Source organism: Hyaena hyaena, unplaced genomic scaffold (genome assembly GCF_003009895.1).
Source record: "Hyaena hyaena isolate Hyena2069 unplaced genomic scaffold, ASM300989v1 scaffold_104, whole genome shotgun sequence".
Lineage (NCBI taxonomy): Eukaryota > Metazoa > Chordata > Mammalia > Carnivora > Hyaenidae > Hyaena > Hyaena hyaena.
In genome coordinates this window covers 2,947,135-2,972,444 of record NW_024080736.1, presented here as the reverse complement: position 1 = coordinate 2,972,444, position 25,310 = coordinate 2,947,135, and the positions used below count along the sequence as shown (strand labels likewise).

The 25,310-nt window shown below is 51.2% G+C and overlaps 2 protein-coding genes across 5 annotated transcripts in view; one reads left to right on the top strand and one right to left on the bottom strand.

Annotated features, from left to right (window-relative positions):
• The window catches only part of MAP3K3 (mitogen-activated protein kinase kinase kinase 3), a 61,917-nt gene extending 41,258 nt beyond the window's left edge, over positions 1 to 20,659 (top strand). Inside the window, exons 7-16 of one of the 3 annotated variants that reach the window (XM_039235963.1) lie at positions 7,968 to 8,101; positions 10,654 to 10,715; positions 12,690 to 12,757; positions 12,961 to 13,053; positions 13,655 to 13,846; positions 14,585 to 14,733; positions 15,376 to 15,507; positions 15,990 to 16,119; positions 16,455 to 16,632; positions 17,924 to 20,659. In XM_039235963.1, coding sequence (XP_039091894.1) covers positions 7,968 to 8,101; positions 10,654 to 10,715; positions 12,690 to 12,757; positions 12,961 to 13,053; positions 13,655 to 13,846; positions 14,585 to 14,733; positions 15,376 to 15,507; positions 15,990 to 16,119; positions 16,455 to 16,632; positions 17,924 to 18,152 — 1,367 coding nt within the window. In that variant the 3' untranslated portion in view covers positions 18,153 to 20,659. Of the gene's footprint in view, positions 1 to 7,967; positions 8,102 to 10,653; positions 10,728 to 12,689; positions 12,758 to 12,960; positions 13,054 to 13,654; positions 13,847 to 14,584; positions 14,734 to 15,375; positions 15,508 to 15,989; positions 16,120 to 16,454; positions 16,633 to 17,164; positions 17,351 to 17,923 lie in introns of those variants that run through there. The other 2 variants (XM_039235961.1, XM_039235964.1) reach the window with 2 other exon arrangements.
• A 2,193-nt stretch (positions 20,660 to 22,852) lies between these two features.
• LIMD2 (LIM domain containing 2) lies at positions 22,853 to 24,623 on the bottom strand. Of its 2 annotated transcripts, none has more exons than XM_039235887.1 (5): positions 24,511 to 24,623; positions 23,665 to 23,806; positions 23,419 to 23,463; positions 23,197 to 23,336; positions 22,853 to 23,121 (listed from the first exon to the last, which is right to left on the bottom strand). In XM_039235887.1, exons 2-5 carry the CDS (start codon positions 23,704 to 23,706, stop codon positions 22,962 to 22,964), a joined length of 387 nt encoding a protein of 128 aa, XP_039091818.1. In that variant the 5' UTR covers positions 23,707 to 23,806; positions 24,511 to 24,623; the 3' UTR covers positions 22,853 to 22,961. The 2 variants fall into 2 exon arrangements, with proteins under 2 accessions (XP_039091818.1, XP_039091817.1); XM_039235886.1 differs by having other exon boundaries at positions 23,665 to 23,759.
• Between the last annotated feature and the right edge of the window lie 687 nt (positions 24,624 to 25,310).

The following is a 25,310-nucleotide window of genomic DNA, read 5'->3' as shown; positions in this document are numbered from 1 at the left end:
AACAACATGATAGCGTGACCAAGTTCCTTTTGAATATGTCTGAAAAAGTGATCTCCTCAAACATCTGCTTGAAGACCTCCCAACGACAGTCCACTCTCATCTTTTTTAACATTTATTTATTATTTTTGAGAGACAGAGTGTGAGCGAGGGAGGGGCAGAAAGAGAAGAAGACACAGAATCTGAAGTGGGCTCCAGGCTCTGAGCTATTAGCAGAGAGCCCTATGTGGGGTTCAAACCTCCAAATCGTGAGATCATGACCGGAGCTGAAGTCAGACACTTAACTGACTGAGCCACCCAGGCTCCCTGTACACTCTCATTTTTGACCATTACTTTGCCTAAGAACTGGGGACTTGTGAGGTTAGGACTCAGGTCCAAGTTTGAGTTTTGACCTTAGACCTCTTGCTTGTGATTCCTGAAGAGGCCTTATGCTCTGAGGAAGATGTTGACCAGTGAAACTCTTGGAGAATCAAACTAAGTTTCTGCGAAGGACAGGAGACTGTTGACATAGTGTATATGATTGGCTAACTAGGAAGAAAGCTATGTAGCTGCTCCCAGGCCTCCCCAGGAAAGAAATCTAAGTCAGGTCCGTGCATTATAGCAGATAATCCAATATTGTACTGGATCCCATTTCCCAGAGTCTGAGGAGAAAGCCCATGTTCTGAATTGTGGATTCTGTATCAAGAGGGAAACCAGGACTTCAAATGTTTGTGTTGAGGTTACTGCTGCTGGTAGGAAGGCAAGTTCTCCTCACACAGGTAGAATTGCATCCAATTAAACTGCTCTCAGAAGATCTTGAGCTGAGCATGGGGACTTCTGAACATCAGTCCTGCCGCTGAGCCTGTCTGTGAGTGATAAGCTTCCTGAGGGAGTAACATGGGTTACTGAGGCACTGACTTTGCCTTACTGAGTAATTTCAGCCACCTGAGCAAACACTGGTAATAAGTGTTGCCCAGCTGAAGGTGCGTATATGAGCTTCATATTTCTCTAATATTGTAGATAACTGGTGGTTATGTTTTTTAATAAGCTTGTCAAGGAGAGAGAGCCAGCACCCTAGCAAGGAGACCCTATCTAGAATATCTCTAGTCCTGGAATCCAGGTGCCCTGACTCTGCGAGTATAGCTTCTGTTCCAGAGCCCTGGAAAGACTGAGGGGCTGGAGGAGGGCAACATTTGCTCATTTGTATAGTAAGCAGTGAGGATTGACGTGGGACAGTGATTGGGCCTCCTTGTCCTAAGCAAGAGCCCGTGATTTGTATGTAGAGGCAGGGGTTAAATGCTGGGCTGTTGTTGTGAGGAGCCATATATAGAATTTCCTTGTCTGAGAATGCTGAGGATTAGGATTTTTATGAAATAGTTCCTTTGTGTCTAGGGATTGGGCAACACAGCCTCCCAGCATGTATAGATTCTGGGTTCCTTCATTCAGCAAGCATGATGTACCAGTCATTGGGCTGGGCTGAGGGCTACAATGGAGGCTGCAGTGGAGGGCAGGGTGGGGTGGGAACACGGAGCAGGCAGTAACTAACTCTGCCCAGGCCTTTGGAGAAGGTCTTCCACAGAAGAGGAAACATCAGAGCTGACACACGAAGGAAGATTTGTTAAGCGTAGAAATACTCAAGGCACAGGAAGGGGTACCCACCAGACATAATTGAAAAATAAGGTGTTGGGTTCCAAGAACCTCAAGTGGTACGGAGTGTGGCTGACATGGCAGAAGTGGGCAGAGCCTGCCAGCCTTTCCATAGAGATAAGAAACAGCAGAGATTATTTCTAACTGGAATGACCTGGGACATGCAGTCTGTGGAGGAGCTGTCTAAACTGGTCTTTAGAGATTATGGGGGACTTCTATAGGTAAGGATGAGGGGAGAGGGCTTTTCAACTGTTAGCCTGTGGAAATCTCACTTGTGCTTCAGACTGCCTGGTGTATTTGGAGGAGAATAAAGAAAGGTGAGAAACGATGCCTGGACCACTTCCCTAAGGAAACTTCACTGCCCTTGGGCTTACTGGTAGGCAGTGGGAAGCCACTGAAAATGTTGGTCCCTTATGCCCATCTCCATTATAGTGTTTATCACATTATCTTATTATCTTTTTTCTTCCCATCAAACTGCATTTTTATTCATTTATTTATTCACTTCAGGTTTAATTGTCAGAATATCAGCTATGTGCCAGAAACATGGGAAGCCAAAAAGACCTGGCTTCTGCCCCTATGACTCTTGTAGATGCATAAGACAATTTGTCTTTGGGAAGAAAATACTTACTTGTCATGATGAGATTAATGTGTAACTTATAGGCTGTTGCTGAAAGGTGTGTGGTGCTGTGAGCATGTATAACAGAGGGATGCATCCAGATTTGGGGTCCAGGAAAGCCTTACTCTGTGATCTGGAGCATGAATGGGAGTTATGCGAAAGGAAACAAGGAAGAGAGAGGCAGGGAGAGCTATACGTGTGGAGGCCTGCTGGCTGGGGGAGTGTGGTGTGATTGAGAAACAGAAAGAAGCCCTGAGGCTGGAGACCTGAGAACAATCGGGAGAAACGGGCTGAGGCCAGGGAGGGACACAGAACCCTATGGTCTGTAGTGAACATTTTGATCTTTAATGTTGAAAGCAGTGAAAATCCACTTTCAGGTTTTTAAAGTGAATAGAAATGGGTGATGTGACATATTCTGATTTGTGCTTTGAAAAGATTGCTCTAGCTACGTCATGGAGAACAGATTGCAGGAGAGTAAGAATAGATTAAAGGGAAACCATGTTGTGCTGTTTCAAAGGGGCACATGCACCCCAGTGTTAAAGCAGCGCTATCGACAATAGCCAAAGTATGGAAAGAGCCCAAATGTCCATCAGTGGATGAATGGATAAAGAAGATGTGGTATATGTGTGTGCGCGTGCACACACACACACACACACACACACACACACACACACACAATGGAGTATTACTCAGCAATCAAAAAGAATGAAATCTTGCCATTTGCAACTATGTGGATGGTATTATGGTGAGCGAAATTAGTCAGAGAAAGACAAATATCCCATGACTTCACTCATATGAAGAATTTAGGATACAAAACAGATGAACATAAGGGAAGGGAAGCAAAAATAATATAAAAATGGGGAGGGGTACAAAACTTAAGAGACTCTTAAATGTAGAGAACAAGCAGAGGGTTCCTGGAGTGGTTGTGGCGGGGGGGCAGAGGGGGTGGACTAAATGAGTAAGCGGCATTAAAGAATCTACTCCTGAAATCATTGTTGCACCATATGCTAACTAACTTGGACGTAAATTAGAATGAATGAATGAATGGAGGGAGGGAGGGAGGGAAACCATGTTAGGCTAATGCAGTTTGGTCCAGGGGAAGAAGACAGAAGCTTGAATTAGGCTGATGACAGTAGTGGAGAGAAGGCACACGTGTATTTGAGACATTTAGAAGGTAAAAGCAACAGAACATGGCACTGTGGTGGTTCTCAAAGTGTGGTTTGGGGTGGGAACTCAATGCAGGGGTCCCTGAGATCCTTTCAGGAGGTCTGCAGTTTGCCTTTTTACTCATTCTCTCATGAGTGTACAGTGGAGTTTTCCAGAGGTTACATGCCTAAGGTGATGTAATTGCTCCGATGGCTAATGGAATGTGTGCTTATGTATTAATTGTGTTTTGAAAAAAAATTGTTTTTAAAGGTTTTTATTATTTATTTATTTTGAGAGAGAAAGCATGAGTAGGGGAGGGCCAGAGAGAGAGGAGAAAGCGAGAATCCCAAACAAGCTCTGCATTGTCAGCACAGAGCCCAACTTGGGGCCTGCTCTCTCACAAACTGCGTAATCATGACTTGAGCCAAAGTCAAGAGTCAGATGCTCAACCTACTGAGCCACCCAGGCGCCCTGTGTGTTTGAGCTTTAATATCTAATACAGTGAATATCAATTGATAAAACCAACTTAATAAAAGCTATGTGATATCCTTGATTTTCAAAGTATAAAAGGGTTCTAAAACCAAAAGGTTTAAGAACTACTGTGATATTATATTGATTTTGCAGATGTTGAAAGAGTAGGAGATAAGTTACTGGTTTATGGATCTGGATGAACGGCACTGCCTTTCACCAAGACAGAAATGGTCGACGAGAGCCTGGTTTCACGTGCTGAGAAGAGGCAGACCTGATGTTTTAGACAGATTGAATTGGAGGTGCCTTTCAGAGAGCCAAGAAGAGATAGCAAATGGACAGTTAGATATATAGGTCTCTAGGGGAGAAAATCAGGACTAGAAAAAAAAATTAGAAATTATCTAGTTGAAGCCATATACCCAGGTGAGAGGCCCTAAGGAGAGACTACAGAGTAAGAAGAGGCTGAGGACTGAGCCTTAGAGACTTCATGGCCAATGAGAGGAAGATGAACCTGCAAAGGACACAGCACAGGAGTGACCAGAGAAACAAGAGGGGGTAAACGGAGGCCTTACATGGTACCAGCCAGGTTGGAAAGGGCAGACCAAGGGCAGCTTGTCATTTGGTCCACAAATGTCTGAGTGCTTGCTGTACTGGTGCAGTGTAAAGCCGTCTAGAAGTAGAAGGAAATAGGAAAAGAGTCAGGGTTGAAGCATTGGGCACTAAGAGAAGTCCTTGGAGTAGAAATGGGGTTGAGAAGCCTTAGCCATTCAGCTCTCAACCAGCAGAAGCAAGTGGGATTTGCCCTCCTCCCCTCACCAATATGAAGGAACCTGTATTTAGTGAGAGACGGTAACATGCATGTCATTCAGCTCCCACTGCACCATGTTCAGTGATGGGGAAGTACAAGGCAGCCCAGTCCAATTTCAGATCGTGCTATTTGTTTGAAGTTTTTCCTTATATTGAATTGAAAATCTGCCTTCTCTCACTTTACCCAGTGACTCTCGTACTGCTATGTTGAGCAACACAGATGTACAGATAACATCTTTCATCTGACAGTTTTTCAACTATTTGAAACCAGTTATCATGTTTACCTTTCATTCTTTCCATCATAATATACATACCTTGAATTCTAATTTTTTTCAAGCCATTTAGCCTGTTAAACTAGTTCATGCTAAAAACCAAAAAACAAGCACTAAACAAACAAAAACAACTAGGTAATGAGTTAACCCTAAAGAAAGACCCCTGTGGGGAGATCTTCAGACAAGGCAGCTGGAGTTTTCCTATGTGATGATGCCCTTTGCTTATAGAAATTCTACCCACCTTTGAAGCCAAGCTCAAGCACCATTTTTTCCCATAATATATTGGGTGGTGCCCTTAAGCCATGCAGCCAAGCCCTGCCACATTCTGACTCCTGTTCGGTCTAGTGCATCTTGTTAAGTGCCTTTGCTTCTGTTCCCACTCTGTCTTGCTCCTTGTCTTATCGCTGTGGCCCCACAGTTAGGCAGCCAGATCGCAGCCCCTAAGGAATGAGTAGTGGGGGAGCAGAGGCAACCGGTTCTTTCACAGAGCGTGGTGGTGAAAGAAAATCAGAGATGGGTTAGTAGTTTACACGAGAGGCAAACGTAAGGTCAGACTGTAAGTTAGAGATCTGAGCCTGCTCACGAAGAAGGGAGGCATAAAGTCAGCTGAAAAGGGGGTTGAATGTGGTGCCAAGGAGACTGTGGGGAAGCCGACTCCTGTGACAGATGAAGCAAGGAGTGCAGGGAGAAGGTGCAGAATGCCTTGGCCGGGAGGAGGAGAAAAGGAAAAGTTCAGGCAGAGGAGGAGAGAAGTGTGGAAAGGATGAGGTGACTTGTAGGGAGCCGTGGTGGGAGCGGGGTAGAGAGCTGTGCGCTGTGCAGACCTCCTGTCCCCCTGTCCTGGTGCAGTCGGAAGGGCGGGGCCCAGGATCACGCAGGTCAGCTCCCTTCACTTCCACAGGGCTCTTCTCCTTGCCAGAAATTCTTCTGTGATGCTACATGAGACCAGAAGCTGTTTCGTAGTGGTGGCAACTTCACAATAAAATGGGAATTTTGAAAGTTGAAGCACATAGGATGTTCTCCGGGTCTCATGGGATGAAATGTTCTGCACAGCCTGGTCTAGTGTAAGCACACTGAGAAATACTGGTTAAGGTTTCCCACTGAAGAAGAAAAAAAGATTTGATTCCTCCCCCAATCTCATCTGCCCAGAAAGAGACAGCAGAGTTTAGAGAAAATAGTTGATGGCCAAAACAGCTATCTCTTTGTACTTGGAATGACCTGCACATTAACACTGACCTCAAACCCTAGAACTCCCTGCAGAGGCAACTTCCTGACTGCATCAGCTTCCTGACAGGAGTCTCCTATGAGAAAGGCTAAAATCTGAGAGCCAGTCTTTCAGCTTTGGGGGAGAGTTTTGCTCAGACTCTGCACTATGGGTTAGGGAGCTAGCAGAGAGCTGGCATGCCCTGGGGCGGGGGGCTGAGGGGGTGGAGCATGGATGGCCAGCAGCTTAAAGTCCTGGCTTTCTCCTTTGTGTGTAGAACACCTTCATGCAAAGCTGTGGGCCACTCTGAACACAGGTCTACTACTCTGCTTTGTTGCTTCAGCCTCTGTTGCTGGGGCCTCTTGGCACAAATGGCCTCACAAGAATAGAACAAGATCGGGCTAGAATGCCAGGGAAGGGCATTCCAGAGAGCCTGCTATCCCTGTCATGCCTGCTTTCTGAGGCCCCAGATGAGTGGTCTTGCTTGCATAGTACTGTGATTTGTGCTGTCTAGCTCACTGCTGTCTCTGCTGGTAAATGTGGGGGCATCAGTGGGTCTTGCACTCCAGTATCCTGTCCTGTTCAGGTCCCTGTCTTACTTGTTCTCGACTACTGTTGTGTGTCTCACTAGCCCCCAATTTCTGAATTGAAGATAAAAACAAAACTGAAAATGCTCTGGAGCAGTTCTGCCAACTCCTGGTTTTTCCATTTGCTTCCTCTGATAGCCATTGGTTTGGGGAGACTTCCCTTTCCTGCCCCAAGCTGTGGGCCTGTGCACAATAGCCTCTGGCCCATTGCCCATCAGATAATAAGACTGGCTCTCTGCAGGCAGCAATGTGTATTGGAAAAAGTGAAAGTCTCTGGCTGGAAATAAAAGCTCAGAAAACCTTTGCTGTTTTCCCCCAGCCCCTCCTGGGTCTGTAGTGCTGTCCTCGTGAGCCAGTTCCATCCTACCTGTAAAACCAGGGGAGAGTTCAGTGGCAGCTGGCGAGAGAGAGGATAGATGTTGGGTTCTTGGATATTTTATCCCAAGGAGGCTTCACCTAGACACTGTGTAACAAACTGGAGCAGTTCATCCTTTCTGGGAATAGTTTGGACCCCTGTCTGGGATTTCACCAGTAAGTGGGTTTTTCTTTCTGATCCGTCCCTTACAAGAGACATTTTTTCTTCATCCTAGGTCAAATGTGTAATACTTTTTCATTCCAGTATGTATTGCTCAGGGTTCAGGTGCACAGAGTAGAATCCACTCTAATTTCAGGAAGAAGAGATTTAGTGCACATTCTGGCTTATAGGGTAGAGAGAGAAAGAGAGAAACAGACACCATAGAGCTACTCCCTCTTCTGTAATCGGGAAGCTACCAGATTGAGAAGCACAGTGCCCTTCTGCTCTGCTCCACACCATGTACATAGAGGATGCCTGCATCAGTGTCTTGACATTGGAAAAACTGGAGACCAGGTGTGGGGCCTCTGGTAACGCTGCAGCAGAAAAACTGCAGCTTCCATGACTATGTCCAGGAGCAGTAGGAGTAGCAGGAAGCCATCTAAATCTCACACAAGTGCATCTGATTGGCTGGACCTCTGGGAGTCTTAGAAATAATAGCTTTTAGCTTTAACTTCTAACGTGCATGAAGGCATACCAGAAGGGTAGAATGGATCTTGAGTGTAACCCATTTTATCTGCCACATAGAGCGAAGGAAACAAATGGCATTCTGCTGAGTTCCTACCTTGTACCAGCCTCTGCAACAGACCTTTGGTCTGACCTGGTCCCGTGTCTGCTCCTCTCAAGGTACATCCTGGGCTCTGTTGTAAAAGATCTTGTTTCTGTGCTCTAGGCTCCCAAAACCCTGGACGAAGCTCACCTCCCCCTGGCTATGTGCCTGAGCGGCAGCAGCGCATTGCCCGGCAGGGGTCCTACACCAGCATCAACAGTGAGGGGGAGTTCATCCCAGAGACCAGTGAGCAGTGTGTGAGTATGGATCCTGGGGATGCCTTGGAGTATGTCAGACCAAAGCTATAATGGGGCTTCTCAGTGGTCGCTAAGAGCACTCTGAGCTCTTAGAATCCACCTTCAGTTCCCTGCCGTATGGCTTTCTCACAGTATGGCAGCTTCTTCAAGGCCAGAAGGAGAATCTCTTGCTCCAGTCTGTGGAGCATAATGTAAGATAAAGATGGAGTCATAAAATGTAACATAATCACGGGAATGAACATACCACCCTCTTTGCCATAGTTCGTTGACTAGAAGCAAGTTATAAGTTCTCCCCATATTTAAGGAAAGGGGTTTATACAAAGCTGTGATTCATTGTGGGGGTCACTTTAGGGTATGTCCTCCAGAATGGCTCACCCATTTCAATGGCTTTTTTTTTTTTAACTAGTGGCTCACTTGTTGAAAATGACATTTTAGCTTAGTGAATTCAGCAAGAGCGAGATCTCCAGCTTTGTTCTGAAGTCTTTTCACAGAGCTTTGCTTTGATTGCATTAGAGAAGGATCCACACTTATACATGTTTAGGATTTGGTCTGGCAAGGGGGGATTTCTAAAGAGTGAAGTGTCCAGTAGAAGGACCAGCACCATCACATGAGGGATTTTACAAAAAACTGATCCTTGTAACTTTTCTTTCCCCTAAAACTGATTCTTACAACTTTTCTTTCCCTGTGATAGCTAATCTCTGAAAGCATTATCCAAATATATAGGCTTTGAGAAGCCCTTTATACTGCTTCTTCTCTCTTCTGTAACTCTTGCTTTCCAGATAAACTTATGTTTTAGAACAGTGATCTGGAGTGCTTTTAGATAAGGATCCCCTTCTTAGGTATTTTACTGACTATCTTTCTGTTTTCTCTAACCAGAGCACTTCTGGACATCAGCTGCGTTAGACGTGACTTGGGTGTAAAATCTCAGAGATAGTAAATGAGTTTATTGCCTTTGGTCTCTATCCTTCCCTGTTGCCCTATATTCTGCTCCTTTTACTTCTTTGTTTTATCTGGCGAGCCCTGGAAGGTGTGAGAGTATTAGACTCCTAGTGAGGACAGACTTTTAGAAAAAGGCCAAAGAAGGAATGCCCAGGTCCTTCCCAGTGCCCGCCTCTTTAGCTAACGTGAATTGTTCCTGGTAATGGACCATTCAAGATAAATCCACTTAACGGAGACCAAAACAGTGTAGTAGGTAGTGAAAGAATATTCAATTGGGACTTTCTGGAAAAGTGAAACTAAGATAAGTTTGTTTTGTTTTTTCTTTAATCAGATTAAGGAGATAGTTGCATGTATTTGCTAATTTTTAGAATGAACACACGCATGATTCAGGTAAATTTTTTGGGCCTAATTTTTATATGAAAAATTTTGCTAACACTGTTTAACTTCCTTGACTTCCCTTTTGACTTCTGCAGCACTGTCATAAGGATTGTCCTTTTTTGGGGTGCCTGGGCATCTCAGTTGGTTAAACATCCAACTTCAGCTCAGGTCCTGATCTCATGGTTTGTGAGTTGGATCGCTGCATTGAGCTCTTTGCTGTCAGTGCAGAGCCCACTTCAGATCCTCTGTCTCCCTCTCTCTGCCCCTTCCCTCCTTGCTCTCTCTCTCTCTCTTTCTCAAACATTAAAAAAATTTATACTTTTTTACAGAAGGCTTCACAGAATTCAGTGAATTTTCCAAAGGCCCCTTTTGAATCTTTGGTATTCCTCCTTCATTACACCTGCCGTGTTATTGTACTTGCACGTTCTTCTTCTGTAAACTGGTCTCACTTTGAAACTATGGGCAAGATGGACCCTAGCATTAAATAAGAAGAGATAATTTGAGTTGGAAACTAATTTTATGAAAGTTGTTAGTGAATTTTCATAATTCTGATTTCTGCTTCCCTATGTAATTTTTAACTTTGGCTCTCAGATAATGAATACTCTGATAGGGAATACCCCCCTAGGCTAAATTAAGGGAATTTAGTTGGAGAAAATTTAGTTGGCTTTTTATTACTGCATTTGACCAAGGGCCAGAGAAACATTTTAACTTACATAGTAGGTATTTATTGCCTGTATATGAGAACCAGGATCTAGGAAATTTTTCATCTGTATCAGCTGTACAATAACTAGTTTCATGACTTTAAACAATTATCGTAACCTTTCTAGACCTGTAGTGACTTGTCTGTGAAATGAGGGCAATACTTGTCTTTGTAAATTTGAAATTAGGGAGTATAAACAGAAGCAATACAGTCCCACCCAGATGCACTGGAAGCCTCTGCGGGTAGTACAAGCTCCAGCACCAGGCTCCCAGTGTTCACGAGCCAACAGAATGCCAACAAGAGAAGTAGCATCTCTGCTTTGCTCTCCTGGCAGAACTCCTTGTGATGCTGGCCAACCATTTTTCTCACTCCTGGAAACTTGCTTTTCAGACTACAAGGGAGAATGGTACCTTCCTAATCATTCTTCCCACTGCACAGGCAGAGAAAGGGCACTTTCTTATTTTTGACAAAAGCACATTTGCAGCCCTGAGTCACCTGGCTGGGATTGGGTTTTATTGTATGACTTACCTTGCAGATGTTGGATCCTCTGAGCAGTGCTGAAAATTCCTTGTCAGGAAGCTGCCAATCCTTGGACAGGTCAGCAGACAGGTACGGGGCTGTGGCTGCTCTGGGGGTTAGTGCATAGGCATTTTTGGAACTGATGGGCTAAAGAAATAGGGTTAGCTAGTATGTCTCTGATCTAAACATTGGTCTCCAGGTCCATGGTTAAAGCATCATGCTTCTGGGAAAGAAATCTCTTTCTGGGATTCCTAGCCATCTCCTTAATTTTTCAAATACCATGAGAATGTTATGTTTGTATAGTTTGATGAATGTAATAGAAGCTCATGATAGCAATTCACATGTATTAAATGCTTGCTCTGTTATTACAAGTGCTTGACATGTTCTGAGGTTCCGTATAATATACACACTGATCTTGTGCTCTTGACCTCATTGCTGTGATCTGGCCTGACAAGCAGTGAAGCTTCAGTGTTTTGGGGACAAAATTGAATTATCACCTGTGGGTTTGCTTTCTTTTTTTTCTCCAAGTGTTTCTAATGGAATAAGAAACTGGGATATAAAAAGCAGAAAACAAAATATCCAGACTGCCTAGCTTACCACGCTGCTTAGTGTGGAATTTTGTTCTCACACTTTGGGAGGGAACAAGAGCTGTCTTTTACATACCAACTGGTTCTGTGGAGCCGGTTCGCCCGTCAGCAGGGGTATGTTTAGAGATGGCTCTGGCACTGATCTGGCCAGCCTGTCACTTTAACTTTGTTATGCCCAATAGCACGTTTGATCACGTCTGGCTGGGCTTAGGGCTGTGGTCAGAGGCTGCAGAGCAGGCTTGGGAATTTTTTTCTTTTGTGTAACTGATTAATTGTTCATATAGGTACTGACCTTGTGACTACAGCCAAATCTGTATTATGTCTTTCCTACCAGATCTGAGAACTGATGAGCAGTGTCTTCCCTCTAGACGTCATAGAATTCAGTCATAGTTACGTGTTGGCATCCAGTTCATAGCCTTGTTTGGGGCTTGCTCTTCAACCAGGGGAGCAAGAAGGCCCAGGTGAAAGTGCCAGGAGTTGTTGCCAAAAACTGTAGGTTCCACCAGGACAGGGACCAACTCTGGCTTTGGATTATCTCCTAAGCTTTGTGGCCGAGCAGGGTGGGGAGTGGGGTGGACAGTGGGACAAGACCAGAAAGTCTAGTAGTTGAGAAGTAGGGGCCGCCCCATGTTGCCTTGACCGTTTCTGACCTGTGGCTCTCTCTGTCAGAAGGCACTTAAGTATAAGGGAGAGGACCCTTCAGGTGAATGCTAGGAAAGATAGCTAAAAGAACCCACTTGGTTCTTGGGTTTTTCCTCTGTCCCTCCAATGCTTTGTTTTCTTTCCCTGGAGAGTAAAATCCAGTGATCTGGACTTATCCCTTGAGGCCCAGCCTAAAAGATTGGGCTTTCCTCTCCTCCTCTTTATGGCATCTGGAGCCACATAGAGCCCAGCTCCACCAAGTAGAAATCCAATAGCTTGGGACAAGTCCCTTAACCTCTCTATTCCTCAGTTTCCCCATCTCTTAAATGGGATGATAGTGATTAATCTGAAAGAAAGACAGTTGGTGTTGTTGCTATTTTTATTACTGCCCTGGGTGAGGGAGTTTTTTTTGCAGCTCTTTCCCTGTTACCAAGGTGAGAGGAACGGGCAAGAAGGGAAAGTGTTGCGCTGCCAGTGTGGAATTTGGGAGGTCTGGAGGGGTTTATTATTCAAGGTCCTGTCAGATTTGGGCTTCAGACTAGTAAAAAGAAAGTAGTAGAAGGCTGAACTCTGAAGAGGGCTGTTTCTCTCTAACTCTGCTTCCCTCCTAAACTGTGAGAACAAGATTCCACACCAAGCAGGTACTGTGGTAAGCTAAGCAGTCTGGATACCTTGTTTTCTCAGTTTTCTATCCCATGTCATAATGTGGGAAGGAGTTAGAGAAGAGAATCCGTCTGTATATCCTGCCTTCTGCCCTCACGGGCAGCCTTTCCAAGTACGCTGAGCCGATGTCCACATCGTGGTGTTGTTTTGTTTTTTCCAGCCCATCCCTCCGGAAATCGAGAATGTCCCGAGCCCAGAGCTTCCCTGACAACAGACAGGAGTTCTCTGGTGAGTCCCCCAGAGCCTGGACGAGCACTGCAGGACTTCTGGGTGGGGCTCTAGGCATTCTGCTTGGCTAGCTGAGTTGGGAAGCCAGGGCTGTACTCTAATTCTCCTCGGGCCTGCTGTTCTGAGGTCTCAGGTGACAAGGTCTTAAATGACTCACTCACATTCACCTACCCAGAAACCAGCGGTTCCTCTATCTTATTCAGATCGGGAAACTCAGCTGTATGACAAAGGGGTCAAAGGTGGAACCTACCCCCGGCGCTACCACGTGTCTGTGCACCACAAGGACTACAACGAGGGTGAGTGCACCTCCACCCTGCCCCCTGCTGGCTCCCTCAGAAGGGACCCGGGTAGAGTTTTGCCACAGGAAAGCCACTGCCAGGGACTGTGCCCAGGCACCCCAGACCCCATGTTTCCTTTATTCCTGAGGAAGTGTGCCCAGATGTGAGGTACTAGAGACTGAGGGGAGATGGGGGGAATGGTGGCATTTGGAAACCAAGATGCTGGCCCTGGGAACACTGTCCTTTGTCTGAGCGTGCTCCATGACACCAGCTCTCCAGCGCCCTCTTCTGCCCCATGGCAGCAGACAGAATGGAGCTTCCACGAAGGTTTGGTTGGGGATTACCATGCCAGGGAAAACAGACTGCAGCAATGGATTGTGCTTGTGAGTGATGTGGCACCCACGGGCCAGCCCTGTGCCTTCCCTTTGGCCAGGGCTTCCTGAACCATCGGTGGCTGCTTTCTAATTCCTGCTTTTGTCCTGATTCTCAAGGTGCTTTGACATTAGCTATTCTGGCATGAGTTAGGTGAAAGGGCAGATGGGTGAATGGTGCGGTGTGCACATTTAGCCTTGTGGGCAGGGGTCTGACTTGCTCTTCTCTGGCCCCTGCACTCCTTCAGGCAGAAGAACATTTCCCCGAATACGGCGTCATCAAGGCAACCTCTTTACCCTGGTGCCCTCCAGCCGTTCCCTGAGCACAAATGGCGAGAACATGGGTCTAGCAGTGCAGTACCTGGACCCCAGAGGGCGCCTGCGGAGTGCGGACAGTGAAAATGCCCTCTCTGTGCAGGAGAGGACTGTGCCAACCAAGTGTGAGGAGTGGGCCCCGGCTAGGAGGAGACCACCCAGGGGGGCACTCAGACAAGCTTCAGGGCAGGAGGCCAGTGGTCCACTGGGCTTGTTCAGCTCAGCGGCAGGCTGCTCTGGCCCGTTCTCACCACACTGAAAGAGACTGTGGGTTGGCACATCCCCTAGGCCTTAGGCCTTGGTCCTCTGCTGTGCAACAAGCCCCTTCGCCTCTCTGGTCTCTCGTTTGTCCATATTTAAACAGAAGAGCAGTCTTCTGAGTCCTTGCTGTATGAAAGTATTTGGGGGGGGGGGGGCGGTGGTGGGCACCTGGATGGCTCAGTCAGTTAAGCGTCCTACTCTTGGTTTCAGCTCAGGTCATGATCTCACAGTTCATGAGTTTGAGCCCTGCATTGGGCTCTGTGCTGATGGTGTGGAGCTTGCTTGAGATTCTCTCTGCCCCCGCCCCCAATAAAATAAATTAATTTTAAAAAGTATTTAGGGATTTAGGAAGTAAAGATATTTGATCAATGCAGAAGAGCATTTAACCATGATGTTAGCCAACCATTTGCTTCTCAGCACATGGGCCTAATGGTCCAACTAATCAGGGCACTAGGCCTGCTCCAGAGTGGTGGGGATGCTGGGCTGAGGACTAAGAGGGGGTCTTGAGCCAGAGGTGCTGTCACAGAGCCTCTGGAGACTGAGGCAACATCTCAGAAAATAATGTGCCTGAGCTAATGCTCTTTCCTTTCATTCTCCTATAGCTCCTAGCGCCCCCATCAATTGGCGCCGTGGGAAGCTCCTGGGCCAGGGTGCTTTCGGCAGGGTCTATTTGTGCTACGATGTGGACACAGGACGTGAACTTGCTTCCAAACAGGTCCAGTTTGACCCAGACAGCCCTGAGACAAGCAAGGTACTGACTTCTGCATGGTCTGGCAGTCCCCCCCACCCCCCAGTAAAGTGCCTGTCTCATTGCATAAACTAACTGCTCGAGATGCTACAAGATGCTTCCCCCATCATTCTTCCTAAGTTCCCTTGCTCTCCACCCTGGCCATGGCCATGGAACAAAGGGACTGTGGTCCAAAGAGCATCAAACCCCCTAGGGGAGGGATTGAGTATGAGATACTGAGTTGATGCCAAAGTACCAAACCACCCAAACCAAGAGGCAGTGGCCAGCGCCTGGCCACCCTCACCAGACACACAGCCTCTCTCAGCCCTCGGTCCAGGTAGGAACTTATCTTTGGAGTTCAGCTTTGAGTGTGGCCTATACTCCAGCCTCAGTGGACAAATACAGCAGTTACCTTAACTAAGCACGCACAGCCCATTCTCCTACCCCACTGCCTTCCCTCTTCCAGCATGGGAATGCCACCATCCCATGGGCTGCCCAGCATAGTGTCCAAGGGCCAGACAGTTGGGAGAGACCTCTTTGCTCCAGCTTAAGTTCCAGAGGCAGACAGACCCCCTCTAAAGTCACTTACTAGGGAAGTTGAGCTGATCCCGGGTGGTTAGAGCCAGGGCCCTGGAAGCCAAGGTGACCTCTGAGCCCCTCCCCCAGGAGGTGAGTGCCCTGGAGTGTGAGATCCAGCTGCTGAAGAACCTGCAGCACGAGCGCATAGTGCAATACTACGGCTGCCTGCGGGACCGCGCCGAGAAGACTCTGACCATCTTCATGGAGTACATGCCAGGGGTATGTTCTCCTTGGTGCATGTGGGGGACACACACAAAGGAGGGCCAGACCTGGGCCGTAGACTCTGGGGGAGGGGGTCCTTGGACATGCTTCTGATCACTTGAGACACCAGAGGCTCAGGGGAGAAGGTGAGGTGATACTCAAAGTCCAGGGGGGCCATACATCTGGCTGCAGTGATGGTGTGGGATGTGAAGTGTCCCGGGCCACCCTGACCCAAAGCTTACAGGGTGATTGCACTGTCCAGTAAGTACTGCCTGTAGCTGGTGCAGAGGCCCCTCCCTTCTGGATGTAGGTCACACATTGCTCAAAGGAAAGGATGCGTCATACTGTTCTCCAGGGTGCCCAGTAACCCCTAGCAAAGCCTGGTGCATCGCTTATGGTGGTTGGCTGAATTACTCCTTTGCTGCAATGCTAGGGGCTGGGAATAGCCTTGTTCCCTTCTGACCCCTTCCTGAGCTGACTCCTGACTCCTGTGGCTGTAGGGCTCAGTGAAAGACCAGTTGAAGGCCTATGGAGCTCTGACAGAGAGTGTGACCCGCAAGTATACCCGGCAGATCCTGGAGGGCATGTCCTACCTGCATAGCAACATGATCGTTCACCGAGACATCAAGGGTGAGCAGGCATAAGTTGTGGGGTCCCCAAGACTGGATCACTTAAGCATTCTGGATTTTCTGAAAAGTAGGACCCTAATTACTTCTTTGGGGGTTGGTGTAGATTGGTTGAGCACTTTGGGAAAATACTTGTCGGGTGCTGTGCAGATGTTGGCCATGGTGATGATCATTTCATGCTGTAGGGCTGAGCCAGTAGTGTGTTTCTGTTCGTGTCCAATTAATGGTAGAGTCTATCCTCCCCAGCAGCCCTGTGACCTGGGAAGGAGTGGAATAGGGTGGATGGTAGAATATGCCCAGAGGGTCCAGGGTTGCAGCCTCTGCCCTTTCTTGTCTTAGGAGCCAACATCCTCCGAGACTCTGCCGGGAATGTGAAGCTGGGGGACTTTGGGGCCAGCAAGCGCCTGCAGACCATCTGCATGTCAGGCACGGGCATGCGCTCAGTCACGGGCACACCGTACTGGATGAGCCCTGAGGTGATCAGCGGTGAGGGCTACGGAAGGAAGGCAGACGTGTGGTGAGTGCCAGGGACGTGCTGGGATGGCATATCCATGTCTGGGCTGTAGAGACTCCAACCTAGAAATAAGCTGTGAGGGCTCATTTGAAATGTCGTGGTGTGGTTGGAGGAAGAGGAGGCTTCCTCTTGGCAGCTGCGCTGGGAGGCAGGCTCTGCATGTGTGGGGGAGTCGGTGCCTGCAGCAGCCCATACAACAAATGCGTTGCGTTTTAACCCCAGATAGCACCTGTTTGTTACTGCTGGGAACTTAGGCCACGGAAAACATCCCTAATGTTTGCTAAATCCCTAAAAGAAGTAGACCCATTCTGAAGTCCTGGGTCAGTTGTTAAATAGTCGAAAGCTTCTTCCTTTATCCTAGTGTTGAGATGGCTTGCATTTGCTCTATCTCATTTCATGTCCATACTCTGAAAGGGCCTGGAGGTCGTGAGAGTGTCTCTTCCTCGCACAATGTTATTGTGGTGGGCTGAGTATGGCTCCCTGAAGGTGCCCATGTACTGACCCCATAACTTGTAAATATGTCCTTATGTGACAGAAGGGCCTTTGCCCAGAGTGGGTAGCAAGAGAGGTGACAGTGGAAGCAAGAAGCTAGAAGGGGCCATGATCCAAGGGGTGCTGGCCGCCTCTTCAAGCAGAGCCTTGACGCAGACACATTCAGTTCAGCCCATGGAGACTAGTTCTACTAGACTTCTGATCTCCAGAATAAATTTATGTATTTCTTTTTTTTTTTTTTTTTTAATTTTTTTTTTTTAATGTTTTTATTTATTTCTAGGAGAGAGAGAGACAGCGTGAGCAGGGGAGGGTCAGAGAGAGAGGGAGTCACAGACTGAAACAGGCTCCAGGCTCTGAGCTGGCAGTCAGCACAGAGCCCGACGCGGGGCTCGAACCCACGAACCGCGAGATCATGACCTAAGCGAAAGTCGGACGCTTAACCGACTAAGCCACCCAGGCGCCCCTAAATTTATGTATTTCTTATGCCACTGGACTCATAGTAATTTGTTCAACAGCAGTAGACTAATACGGTTATCTCAGAGCTCTTTCTGTCCATGCTAAGAGGTCTCTTCCCCAATCTCAAGACCTTTCTGGGTGGGTGTAGGTTGATGAAGCCCATGTAGATGAAGCCAGCAGTGCTTTGAGGCCTCTTCTGGCTTTGAGGACCCTCTACAGAGGTGTCAACCCTGAGCATGGCCCATCCTGCCTCAGGGTGTTCTGAGAAAGGCACCTCCTTTCACAGCAGTGGGCAGGTCAGGGAGCCTGGGGCTGACCAAGGGGTGACATGGGATTTTCTCTCCAGGAGCCTGGGCTGCACTGTGGTAGAGATGCTGACAGAGAAACCACCTTGGGCAGAATATGAAGCCATGGCCGCCATTTTCAAGATTGCCACCCAGCCCACCAATCCTCAGCTGCCCTCCCACATCTCTGAGCATGGCCGGGACTTCCTGAGGCGTATTTTTGTGGAGGCCCGCCAGAGACCTTCGGCTGAAGAGCTGCTCACACACCACTTTGCACAGCTCGTGTACTGAGCTCTTAAGGCATGCTGCGGCCCGCCGCCCCTGTTGCACAGGCAAGGGGCTGCTTTGGGGCTCAGCAAAGCTGCTGCTTCTCCCAGGCAAGGCTGTGGACCATGGAGCTCCAGTCCAAACAGCGTTTGTCTGTGCCCCTTCCACTGCTGGGGCTCAGAGCCAGGGTGGGTGGCTGCAGCCTCAAGGACTGGGAGCCCCCAGCCTGCTCCAGCATCCTAAGCTCAGTGTGGAGGGGAAGGGGCTAGGAACAGTGTGCAAAGCACTGAGGGCCTTACCCTCGGGGCTGTGTCCTGACACTGCAGTCGGCACCAGAGCCCCAAGGGTCTGGGGGCACAGGACAGACACAAGGGTCTGAATAGTGTTACTTTCATGCAGAGTGTTATTTTGTTTCTCCTCCCCATGTCTGGAGACCACCAGGGCATCTCTGGGCTGAATGAGCCCACTCAAGCCTGAGGTCAAGCCCAGCATCCCACAGCCAATGGAAGGCAGAGGTCCAGGCTGTGCTCTCCCCAGAGCCCCCAGGCCAGCTTTGCCAGTCCCTGTCCTTTACCAAAGATGATTGAAGCAAATGTTATGCTGCCTTATTCAGGGAAGGAGGAGCCCATCCTGCCTGCTCCCATGACCCTGCGCCCCCTCCCCACCCCCAGCAGGAGCCTGAGATGTGGAACTGCCCCCACTTTAGGGGGGAGACCCAGTTTTGTCAATGCAATTGTCTCTGTTTTACAAGTTGGAGTCACTCTTATGCTGTACCCAGTTTCTAAACTGGAGACTTTGCGTGCCCTTGGGTTCCGAGTATCCCTGTTGTGGGCTTGGGCCTTTGAGCTGGATTGGAAAGAGCTGAAGGTAATGACCTTTGTGTTCCTGACCTGGCACCTGTCTCCCCACTGGAGCAGAAAGGAAGATGGACAGCGTGGTGAGGGCATCTGACCCCGCTGGTCACTCTGAGCCCTGGGCAGGCTCTTCTGGATGGCCAGGGAAGTTGTATCGGGTTGTCTGTGAGTCGTGACCATTCTAGGCCAGAGTCCTCTCCTCCTGGTAGAAGGGAGAGCCCATATGATGTCACCGTGTCCCAAACTACCATCTCTGTTCCTCCTTGGCCAGCCTTGCCCATCCCCATGAGGTCTCAGCCTCTTTCCCTTCTTGGAGGAGGAATAGTAGCAGGGGTCGGGGAGCCAGTATCTCCAAGCAGCTTAGAGTTGGCCTTATTTACCTCAGCCTGGGCGCTGGTCCTTTCTTCCGGCCCCTCCCCTCCAAAATGTGCCTATTGCTAGAGCTCCTCCCTCCCAACACCCAGTTCCTTGGGAGTTGTCATTAAAAGAACAACAACAACAACAACAAAGCCAGTGCCCAGGGATGGGTCTCTCCAGGGAGCTGGGGATTAGTGCCAGGCAGTTCATTGCCAGCCATGCCCACTTCCCCACGGGCACCAGAACAAGCCAAAGCCTTCGTTGTATGTTGACGATGCACTTTTATGAATGTAGTTTCTATCGCTGTTTTTAGCCTTTTCACATCATGTAATGTGAGGCCTTGTACTTGTTAATTTATATCTCAGATCATATTTGATGGTTTTTATATATATCAATTCTAGATTGTTACAGGTGATGGACGCCTCGAGAGAGAGAAGAGAAAATGAAAGCAGCTGGTTTTGCGGGAATGTGTGTTGCACGGTGCCAGTTGGGCCTTTGCCCCTCTGTTTCCACCCTTTTCTATCAGGGGCCTGTCAGGCACCTCCAGCCCAGCCCCGTGAAGACAGTGAGCAGTGTGCTCCTGTCTCCACCTCGGCCCTTGCCCAGGGTGGGGACTGGCCCCTCATCTTGACCAAAGCTGCCAGGTGGCAGCTTGGCCTCTCTGCGACCCCATCATGATGGCTGCAGCACTCTTCTTGGGCCCACACCCCTGTGCCCAGTCCCTGTGCCCCAAGGGGAAGCAAAGCACGGTGCCCGCGCCGCAAGACGACTCCGTGTGTCCCACCCCCCAGGCTCTTACCTCACAGGGAATGGGTTTTAAAAGTGAATTTACAAACAAGCCAACAAACGCTGCACTCCAAAAAACAAAAGACCCTGACTTTTTTGTGCCAAAAACTGTGGACATGCTGGCTCAGCATCCTCAGGACCAAGCTGTTGCTTAATTTTAATTTATTGTCTTTATATTAATTAACCCAGATGACAAGTTATGGGCCTAGGACAGCCTGGGCCCAAAGATTCTGAAAGGCAGCCCCCTGGCAGCCCCAGGCTTGCTGTGGGAAGGGCCATGCTGCCATTTGCTCATCATTCCATGGGCTATGTCAGCCTTGGCCAGACCTTCACGGAGAGGTCAGGGCTAGGGACAGTCTGCACCCTGCCACCCTCCGGCCCCTCCCGGCCCCCTCACTCTGTGTCTGTGTCTGAATTGTGGATCGTGCAGAACAACCTGCAGCCATAGTTATTTGACTATATCTCGACCGAGGGCTTGCAGTGCAAAGCCAGGCCAGTGTCGCGCATTACTTACAATAAAAGGGATCATTTATACCCAAGGGGTCCTGTGGAAATGCTTTTGGCTGAGGAGTGGAGTAGGTGTTTGCCCGAGAGGAGCCAGCTATGATGTCCAACAACCAGCTTGTGTCTCTCAGCAGAAAACTTGACTCTAAGAGGGGTCTTAGGAGGGGATGACTTGGCTGGTACCACTGTTAGCTCAGAGGTGGCTCCCTTCTTCCCCGACTCCCAAGAGCTCTGCTGAGGGTGTTTCTATCACAGCTGATTATCAAGGTGGTACTACTGTCAGCCCCACCTGACCTAAGTGTCACCGGTGGCTGGGTTTCCAGGACCTTTGTGGCATCTAATAATCTTCCCACTGCAGGTACGTACTCCCTGGCACTATATCCTTGCAGGACGGGGTTCAGGCACCTCCAAGGAGCCACCTCTCTGGCAACACTCCCTGGGCCACCTACTGCTGATGCTTAGCTCAGAGCTGGGAGAGACCATCCTTGTCCCACCTGAAGCCTCCAGTGAAAAATTTGTGCCTGCTTTGCATGAGGCTGTCAGCTCTCATGCTGATGACCCAGGGCCACCTCTGCTGAGTGGTAGCTCTGCTGCTTCAAGGGCAGGGTCCACCCCAACACAGCACAGTGACCCATCTGACACCAGAGTGAGTCCCAGCTTCCTATTCTGTCCTATGGCCATGAGGTACTTAAGGAATTGTACGGGGTGGTGGCAGCAAATCCCCCAGGAGTCAGCCCTCTTCCTCCACCAGTTCATGTAGCCCAAGGACAGTGTGGGGGAAATCAGGACAGTTGGGTGTGGGACAGGACAACCCAGATTTCCTGCCTGTAATCTGCTGGGGGTGGGGGTGTCTCAGTTCCTCCAGGCTTACACTATTTGCCCTGTTGTAAACTGTTGTCCCTCAGAGAAGCAGACAAGCTGTTTCTTCTTGAACTACATGGGACAGTGATCATGGCTGCCCCACTCCCCAGAGCTTGAAAAAGCAAGGGGAAGATGACAGATGGGGAAGGACACAGCAAACCAGAAACCCATTTACAGCACTTGCTGAATCTGCTGAATCTCCACCAACCTTTGCTGATTTCCAGGGCACAGGGGGTCCAGGCAAGGACAAGAAGGGATCTGCCTTGCAATATATTGAAGTGCAGTGAGGCCAGGCTCCATCACCTACTGATGGCCTGACTCCTTGTTTTTTTTTGTCTTTTTTTAATAGGCTCCACACCCAATGTGGGGTTTGAACTCACAACTCTGAGATCAAGAGCCACATGTTCTACAAACTGAGCAAACTAGGCACCCAGGCCTGACCTCACTCTCTTAACCGGCATGAAGTTTCAGTTATAAAACTACTCTGGGTATGACAGCATGGAGACCTGGCTGTTGAAAAAGGAGCACCCCCTTTTTCTCTGGCTGGCTGGTATTTCCCTAACACCCATCGCCAGCCCCCTACCCCACTCCAATCAAGGCCAGGAGTGCTCTGGGTTGACCATGTCCCCTGTCACCTCTACATGACCAGTCTGTATCTTTCCTGCCACAAAGCCCCTCCCCCCCCGTCAGCCCACATAATACAGAGTCAGGATCTGTTAAAACATGTTTAAAACAGGGTTGATCACAACAGTCAGAACCGGCAGAAATAGGGGACAAGAGGAGGGGAGCATGGCTAATGGCCAGCCCCCACCCAGCCAGTCTCTGTGGCTCTCAGCCTGGCGGTGCTTTAGCTTCCGCTTCTTGTCTCCCGTGGTGCAAGATGGGTCCCCAGCCCCACTGGGCATGCCCTGCTTTGCCTATGGGGGGAGGGGGGAGGGCAGAGCTAATCAACCTCTCCCTCCCTTCCCCCCACAGGACCTTGGTGGGCATTCTGTAAAGCCCAGTGAGGACTCGCTGGCTCTCCTTCCTCCAGTCTCCATGGCTCAGGACCAGGCTAAGGGCAGAGGTAGATGGGGAGACATGGGGGCCACAGAGGACCCCAGGTGGCAGTGAGGGAGCTTGGGACCCTGAGGGGGCATGCTGACTCCTTGCTGGAGAAAAGGCACCTAGATAGGGAAGCTGGGCTTGGGGGCCTCCCAGGGGGCCATGGGGTGAGGTGGGGTAGGCTGAAAGAAGTAGGAAGCAGGGTGGTGAGCAAACCCCAATCCTGGTTCCCAAACCTCCCCCCCCCCCCAGGGATAATGAAAGAATCCTGGAGCTCTGCCCCCCCCAACCCTCTGCCTGAGCAAGATGGCCTTATCCCCCTCCCACCCTGCCCCCCAACCCAAGCCCAGGTCCAATCTCTTTCCTGCCCTTCCCACTGCCCCATTCCAGGCCCTCTTCTACGGAGGGGCTGGATGGCAGAGGGGCCTCAGGCCGTCTTGGTGCCGGCGTCCACCTCCTTGTGGGCCCAAAGCTCCTTGTGCTGCTTCCGGCCAAAGCCCTCATCATAGTTGCCTTTGCTTTTAAACAGCTGCTGAAAGTGGGGCTTGCAGTAAAACTCCCCGTGCAGTGCTGCGTAGCTGCCCAGGCTGCAGAAGCAGAACAACTGTGGTCAGGTCAGGTGAGGGCTGGCGGGCGAGGGCAGGGGCAGGGCAAGGGCGCACCTCAGCTTGGTGTGACAGTGCTTGCAACAGAAGCAAGAGTTGTGGAAAATGAGCTTGTCCGCCACCAGCCGCTCCATGGGGTACACGGTCTTCTGGCAGGCGGCACAGCTCTCCTTCACCTGGGCCCGAAGGCTGAAGGACTGTCCCGGGGAGAGAGTCAGGAGGGGGCCTGACCCATGCCCATCCCCTTCTCCCCCCAACACCCCGTTATCAGGGCCCTACCTTGGAGCGCTGGACAGTGCTGCTGCCACCGCTGCCTTTGGCTTCCTAAGGGAGAGGGCCAGTCAGGGTCAGGCCAGATGAGGGATGCCCCAGATCATTGCTGGGGTCACTGGCCCAGATCCCAGGGGCATGGTGGAGGGGTGAGCGGGGCAAAGGGTGGCAGGCGAACCCGCTGCCCCTCACCCCTTCACCCCCAGGCCAGACGCCTGAGGCGTCGGACGGGCTCCCACCCCGCTGATCACCTACATGAGAAGGGGTGGCCTGGGCGGCTCCTGCAGCCTGGTACATGGCTCGGTGGAGGTGTTGGAGGCCCCAGGTGGAGACGCGGCACCCGCTGGGTTCTGCAAGGGGAAGTCGGTGGGTCGGGCCCCACAAGCCCTTCCCCAGCCTGCAGGGTGGGGTGGAAGTGTTTACAGGCAGGGGGCTGGGGGGCTGCGGTTGGGACTTTCCCTAAGTCATTTCCTGTTGCTCTGGGTCTTGCCACTTCCGCCCCTCACCCACCTCCCCCTTCGCCCGCCCGCCCCCCAGGCTGCTCCCCAGAGGGGTAGGGGTCCCTGAGCTTAACCATGTGTGGAGAGAAGAACGGAGGTAGCCGGGAGCGGCCCGGGGAGGGGGCACCGCGCAGCCACCGTGAGCCGCCCGGGACCCCGTTTGGCTGAGGGGAGGTCAGGGGCGGGCGGGGCTTCGGTGAGAATCCGCTGGCCCCGCCTGACCCCGGCCCGACGCTGCCGAGGCCTCGGGCGCCCACGGCTCAGCCGGCGCAGCTCCTGGACAGCGCTCCCTGGCCGTGCAGCCCGCCCCGCCCGCCCCGCCGCCCGCGCGTCCCGCTTCTCGGCCCCGGGGCCCGTGAGGACGGGACTCCAGACCCTGGACCCCCTCGGGCCCCGCCAGGGGGCTTCGGCCCCGTCCCCACTTGGAAACCCGCCCGGGAGGACGGCCGCTGATCCCGGGGCCCCGGCCGAAAGCGCCGAGCTTAGGCGCTGGGCGTCGGGATCCCCGCGGGCGGCGGCCCTCGCGCCCGCACCCCCACCTCGGCGCCCGGGTTTGTGAGGCGGATGCAGGCCCCCTCCCCGGCCCGCCCGCGGGTCTCACCGGGGCCCCGGCCTGGGTTGCGGGGCGGGGGTCGGTCTCCGGGGGGCGCCTCTGGTGCGAGGAGGGCGCGGGCGCGAGCTGCCGCCGCTGCCAGTGGTCCCCGAGCGGCCGCCGCCGCCACCGCCTTATCGCGGCACCGCCCCCGCCGGCCCCCGCCCCGCGCCCGCCCATTGGCTCCGCCGAGCCCGGAGCCGCCTCCGGGGCCCCGGCGCCGCCGCCGACCCCCTCGGCGCTTTGTCTTTCCCTCGCTCACCGTCCCCTGCCTTTGTCTGCCCCCCGCCCGGACCCCGCGCTCCCGACACTCGCACCATCCCCGCGGGCCCCCCGCTCGCGCGCCGCTCAGTCTGTCGACCCGCCCCCGACCGAGGCCGGGACTGGAGCCGAAGGGTAACGCACGCCTCCGGGCACCTTCGAGTTGAGGTTGAGACGCCGGGGGGCCCGGGACAAATAGTGCTCCCGGCGACGCCCCTGCGGCGGAAAAGGATAACCGGGGTGCCCCTGGGCCTTAAGGTGCCTCAGTTTCCCCTGATTGGCCCTCGGGCCCACCTGGCTCTCCGTGGGCGCTGCGACTTGACAGACCCCGCGGGAGCGGCCGGGTCGCGGAGTCCTCCCGCCGCCAGGGGCCGCCCCTTGAAGGTGGCAGCGGCGGCCGGCACGCGGTCCAGCCACGCGAGGCCGCAAGGCCCAGTGCCCCCGTGTCCTGTCACCTTGGGCCGTGGGCTCACCTTGCACTAGTCTGTAAAAGCGGTCCAGCGGACCACCCCCACCCCCCAGCGCCTTCTCGTGCAACCCCATAGACA

What these genes read in the sequence shown, in the direction of transcription:
- LIMD2 (XM_039235887.1), bottom strand. Translation starts at nt 23,706, where the DNA reads ATGTACCAGGCTGCAGGAGCCGCCCAGGCCACCCCTTCTCAT. An exon ending in CCCAGGCCACCCCTTCTCAT is followed by an intron (nt 23,464 to 23,664) that starts GTAGGTGATCAG and finishes CCTCTCCCTTAG; the next exon opens with GAAGCCAAAGGCAGCGGTGG. An exon ending in GCACTGTCCAGCGCTCCAAG is followed by an intron (nt 23,337 to 23,418) that starts GTAGGGCCCTGA and finishes TCCCCGGGACAG; the next exon opens with TCCTTCAGCCTTCGGGCCCA.